General features: G+C 41.4%; 1 protein-coding gene across 1 annotated transcript in view; it reads right to left on the bottom strand.

Moving 5' to 3' along the window:
* Window positions 1–1,502: 1,502 nt before the first annotated feature.
* mfsd2ab (MFSD2 lysolipid transporter A, lysophospholipid b) overlaps window positions 1,503–6,030 on the bottom strand; it is a 51,986-nt gene continuing 47,458 nt past the window's right edge. Inside the window, exons 12-14 of the mRNA XM_043717420.2 lie at window positions 5,438–5,581; window positions 4,359–4,535; window positions 1,503–1,870 (exon numbers count right to left, since the gene is read on the bottom strand). Of these exons, the coding sequence (XP_043573355.1) occupies window positions 1,816–1,870; window positions 4,359–4,535; window positions 5,438–5,581 (376 nt within the window). The 3' untranslated portion in view covers window positions 1,503–1,815. The remainder of the gene's footprint in view (window positions 1,871–4,358; window positions 4,536–5,437; window positions 5,582–6,030) is intronic.

Raw genomic sequence — 6,030 nt, 5'->3', positions numbered from 1 at the left:
AATTTAACATAGGGCAAGGGGAAATTGTGCTTGGAGTCCCTAAATAGATGTGGCAAAGTGTTGGAAGTCAAGCATGGCCCAGCCAATTTTACTCACCAGATCAATTCTGGGAATGATTTGGAGATGCTGGTGTCGGACTGGGGTGTACAAAGTTAAAAATCACACAACACCAGGTTATAGTCCAACAGGTTTAGTTGGAAGCACACTAGCTTTCGGAGCGATGCTCCTTCATCAGGTGATCACCTGGTGTTGTGTGATTTTTAATTCTGAGAATGGTTGATTGCCCCAATATCAGTCCAAGTTTTTCCTCAATTTACATCTTCCTACTTGAGTCTCTCATTCTCTTATCATTTTGCTTCCCTCTCCCTTCATCTCACGTACCTTTCAGTAAATATCCAGCCTCTCAACACTAAGTGAATTCCTGTCCTTTTCTTCAGCAGCAAAAAGTGCACTTTCCACAAAGATGTCCATGCCAACTAGATATCCTAAATTAGTCCCATTTGCCAGCACTTAGCCCATTATTGCTCTAAACCCTTCCTATGAATATACCCATCCAGATGCCCTTAAAAGATTGCAATTGTACCACTTCTTCTGGCAGCTCATTCCATACACGGACTACCCTCTGCATGAAAAGGTTGCTTCTTAGGACCCTTTTAAATCTTTTCCTTCTCACCCTAAACCTATGCCCTCTAGATCCCCCCAGGGAAAAAGGCCTTATCTATTTATCCTATCCATGCCCCTCGTGGTTTTGTAAAAGGAGAGATTACAGTTAACCAGTTTATTGGAGTTCTTTGAATGAGAACATGTGCAGTGAGTAAAGGGGAGCAAATTGATGGACTGTACTTGAATTTCCAGAAGGCATTTGATCAGATACCATATGAAAGATTATTGCAGAAAATAAAAAGGCCACATATTAGCATGCATAGATTAGCTGGCGGGCTGAAACCAGTCTAAGGACGAATTGTAGAATCCCTACAGTGCAGAAAGAAGCCATTTAGCCCTCTGAAGGACGTCCTCCCCATCCCAATCCCACAATGCTTCACTTAACCTGACCAATCCACCTCACCTGCACATCCTTGGACTTGGGGAAGCAAAGCAAATTTTTTCTCCTCAGCGGGTTGAGAGATTTTGGAACTCAATGGAAGCAGGATCATTAAATATTATCAAGTGAAATAGTTTCTTGGTAAGCAGGACAATTATCAGGGGTAGATGGAATTCAAAACACAAAGAGATCTGCCACGATCCTATTGAATGGCAGAATGGGTTCCAAGGGGCTAAATGGCCTTCCCCAATTCACATGTTTGTCTGCCCCACCATTCATTACGATCTTTACTGAACTTCATTTTCCCACCCTCACCGGTGTCACAGAACCTCACTGACCTCCAGTGCTCACAGCTCAGAGCTGCAACCAACATTTAACTAAAAGACAATTCTGTATTAAACAGAGTCTCAAAGAACTGCGAGAAGCTGCAGACTTAGAACAAGAATTAATCAGAGATATGTCAGTGATTTAATCTTTTATTGACAACCAACCTTTTAGTTCAAATATATACAGCACAAGAGGATTTCTATATAAAATATACTAAGCTATCTGTACAGCATTTCATTCTAAATTAGTATATACATATGTACATTGTACAAATCCTGTAATCAGCAGGAGTAGACTGTAAACATGGTATACAACAGTAGGTAGTTAGCTTGAATTTACTTTAGTCTTGCTTGAATGATAAGTTACATTCACATTTTAAAAGTAATATACACTGTACACAAGTCTCAATTTGAAAACTTTTAAGTGCATAAACATTTGACCATTGGTTATACAATGCTGCAGAGTTCACTTGAATCTGTTTCTGTGTCTTGACCATTATCTCTGCAAAGGGGCAAACACAAGAATAATGTTAAGGACCATTTACTCAGCGCATGAAATGACATTGCAAGAGAACCATAGAGCGCGCTGCGGCCGCTCTACACAATATTAAACCAGTTTGTGAAGATGCAGTTCCATTATTGTGAGGTCTGTGGGCTGCTGTGGGCTTCTCATTCCCCACCTCTCCTAGTTAGGTCTTGTATTAGACTTTACACCAAAATCATGCACGTTTAAGTACACCGTTCTTTCAGTTGCTATTCATGCCTAATGACAGGTAAAATCCAGCAACATAGCAGTCAGCTCAGGCTACTGGAAGCAAAACATATTTGCAACAATATATTTGCTATATACCAGTCGAGATGACACCAGTGAAAAGCATCTTATTAAAGTTAGCCCTGGGTAGTTCCAGTTAATAAGATCATTGTAGAAGCCAGATGTGCTATGTAATGCCAAGCTCTGAAATCACAGCAGAACTGTAGTGCTGTGACTTAACAATATCCAAACAATCTCATGTATTTTCTTTACTGATCAGTTACCATCACATCACAAAGTCTGATTTAAAGCTTAATTAGATGTGAAATTCAATTTTGATCATAACCTCATTATCTACACGCCACAAGATCATAAGAGCAGAAGTAGAATATTCAGCCCACAGAGTGTACCTTGTATTCAATCAGATCACAGCTAATTTGATAATCCTCATCTCCATTATCCTGCCTTTTCCCCATAACCCTCGATTCCTTTACTGATTAAAAATTTGTCCCCTGGGCCACAGTGTGGTGTACTTGGGTTAAGCCTCTTCCTTATCCTGGAGTAGGGCCAACCTTTACTCTACCAGATCTATTTACAAAAGCAGAGAGATAAATTAAACAGTCCCTTCAATTTGTTACAGATTTGTTACAGAAAAACATTCCCAGTTGCACGTGTCTATTCTGGAACATTATGAAAAGCTCTCTGTTAAAATGGAGCTTCGGGCTAGGGTCTATTTTTATGAGAGCAGAACATCTCTCAACTATTTATTCTGTTAAATAGACAGTCCAAATCTTCAACTTGAGGATCCCTGGAGTTTGCAGTCAGTGGCAAACTAAACTGCATTTGATGTCTGTTTACTTGCACTGCACTTGTGTGCACGCACAAGGATTTTCTGGGACTTTTACATCGAAACTTAAGCTTATTAGAGTCAAACCAACAGAGCACCTCGACATGAGATCTGGAACCTATATAAAAGGGGCACATAATACTGTGTCTCCTTACCCTAACATGATGGAAGAATCCTTACTGGGATACACAGTCTAAACCATTAAGCATAAATGAGCTATTTCAAAGTCAAAACATGATAGAGAGGGGAAAGGGATGGCATTTATAGAAAGAAACAAAAACACTTTTAATTTAAAAAAAAATCTCTTAACAATAATTAAAATTTGAAGGAATGAGCCAGTGCAACTGTAAAAGTTGATCTTCAGTATCGGAGGGGTTATTAGGCAGTAAATAAGGCTTATCATATTGCTAAATTTACTTAGTCCTGAATAAACAAGCCCTAATATGTATATGAATGCCAAAGAGGGATTTAGGTGTCCACAAAATATTAGGATGTAATTACAGCTGAAGGGATGCCATAACTTACTAAGAGGAATGGAGCATAAGGAAAGGGTGTTTTAATTAAAGAGCATTGGTGAGACATCTGAAATACTGTGCGCAGTTTTGGTCTCTTTAATGAAGGAAGGATGTAAATGCAGTGGAGACAGTACAGAGGAGGTTTACGAGCTTGATACCTGGAATTAGTGACATGTCTGATGAGGGTAGGTTCAACAGGTTAGGCTTGTTTCTACTGGGGTTCATAAGAGTGAGGTTTAACTATAAGATCCTGAATGACCCTGACAAGATGGCGTGGAAAAGATGGTTCCTCTTATGGAAATGCCCAGGAACAGGGTGGCACAGGGGCTAGCACTGCTACCGCACAGTGCCAGGGATCCACGTTCGATTCCACCCTGCCTGTGTGTCGTTTGAACGTTCTCCCCATGTCTGCGTGGGTTTCATCCAAAAATGTGCAGGTTAGGTGGATTAACCATGCTAATTTGCCCATAGTGTGTAGGCTAGGTGGATTAGCATTGGCAAGTGTGGGGTGGAGGGTCGGCCTGGATGGGATGTTCTTTGTTGGTCAGTATGGGCCGAATGGCTTACTTTCAGAATTCAATGATCTAGAGGCACAGTTTAAAAATTAAGGGTTGCCCATTTTAGGGAGAAATATATTGAGTGGCTATTTGGTGTACCTGCGGGCTTGAATGCAGAATTGCTCAATGAAATGCAGTTAGAGTGGGGCTTTTCGGAGACTCCCAACAATTAAGTGATGTATGTTTTATATTTCTGTGCTTGTGTCGTCACCAGAATTTCTATTTTTTCTATTGTCCCCATCCAACAGGCCATGGAGGAGGTCGACCAGGACAGAAACTCAAAAAGGAAAAATGTACCTGAAAACGTTTTACAAACTCACCGTAAATCTTCAAGTGCTTTCCTGTTCTTCATTCTAACCTCCTCATCAATTGGGTATAATTTAAAAATAATCAGTCCAAGTATAATGAGGAAAATCGGGGCGGGGGCCACCAACATCTTCAGAGTTAGATGCACTGCATTGGGCTGAACACATCCCCGGGTCACATAACCTGCAAAACTGAGGCAGACAAAGAAAGCGAAAAGATTGGTTCAGTACCTGCTACAGTAACCAGACAGACTTCACTAAACCACATTAGAAAGAGACCTAGATCTCTAAACAAAAAAAAGGACAATTTTTGTACATTCAAGAATTAGTATATTGATTATCAACCTCATTGCACTATACAATAGGGGTGCACAGATTTTGTCGACAAAGAGTACACAAGTAGAAAGATGTAACCCTTCAAAACTAGACATTGTCAGTTGCATGTACATGTGGATACATTGATCAGTAAATTAAAATTTAAACTTGCATCAGAAATGTAGGGAATGAGAAGTTATTTGGTCAGGAAAAAAATTATTTGGCTCCATATAACAACATTTATTAATATTTTCTAGCACATGTGTTTTTAATTGATTTGGGATACTGCCACAATATGTCTCTTACATAAACAATTAGATCAAGGCACGCTGCACAAAAATAATAATTTGGTCCAGGCAACTTGGAAATGATTTCAGGCAATCTACAGATTAAATAAAATTCACATTAAAATCTATTGCTTCCAGTTGATCCAATTATTTATAGTGGTATTGTCCCTGCGTTGAGCCAGAAGACCCAGATTCTAGTCCCAACTGTGCGAGGGATGTGTCGTAACAACTCTGAACAGGTTGATAAAAAATATGTACAAGTGGAACTCCACACAATGATATAAACCCTCTTGAGCTTCCAGCTCTACCTTTGCTTACACATTACTGTCAGCCCCTAATTGGGTCCTACTGGTTGGTTTTGAGATGTGGGTGAAACTGGCTAAGATGCACTTACTGCCCAGTTTCTCTCACAGATTCTTTCACATTTATTGCCCAACTCTGGATCCCCCCTCACTGTGTATTTAATTGTGGGAGAAAATCGAAGTTACTGACTCGAGGCTCAACGTTGAGATTCCGAGGGACACTCCAGATGCAAATTTGGTGAAGAAGACGTAGAAGGAGTAAAATATTGCTTCATGCCCCACCGAGTCTGGATTCTTCAGCTTGAAATCATCAATAACATCAGGTAGCATGGACCTGTTGAGACAGCAAATGGGAAGGCGGCTTAGTCTTGAATGAGAATAGACAAGCAGGAGGATGGAAGAAAACAGCAAGGCAGGCAGCATCAGGAGGGACAGGCAGGAGGCTGGAAGAACACAGCAAGCCAGGCAGCATCAAGAGGGACAGGCAGGAGGCTGGGGGAACACAACAAGCCAGGCAGCATCAGGAGGGACAGGAAGGAGACTGGAAGAACACAACAAGCCAGGCAGCATTAGGAGGGACAGGCAGGAGGCTAGGGGAACCCAGCATGTCAGGCAGCATCAGGAGGGACAGGTAGGAGGCTGGGGAGCACAGCAAGTCAGGCAGCATCAGGAGGGACAGGTAGGAGGCTGGGGAGCACAGCAAGTCAGGCAGCATCAGGAGGGACAGGTAGGAGGCTGGGGAGCACAGCAAGTCAGGCAGCATTAGGAGGGACAGGTAGGAGG

This window comes from Chiloscyllium plagiosum, unplaced genomic scaffold (genome assembly GCF_037043375.1).
Source record: "Chiloscyllium plagiosum isolate Xiang-an unplaced genomic scaffold, Cpla_swu_hap1 HiC_scaffold_30, whole genome shotgun sequence".
NCBI lineage: Eukaryota > Metazoa > Chordata > Chondrichthyes > Orectolobiformes > Hemiscylliidae > Chiloscyllium > Chiloscyllium plagiosum.
The sequence above is the reverse complement of the archived record's forward strand: the minus strand, read 5'-3'. Positions and strand labels throughout refer to the sequence as shown.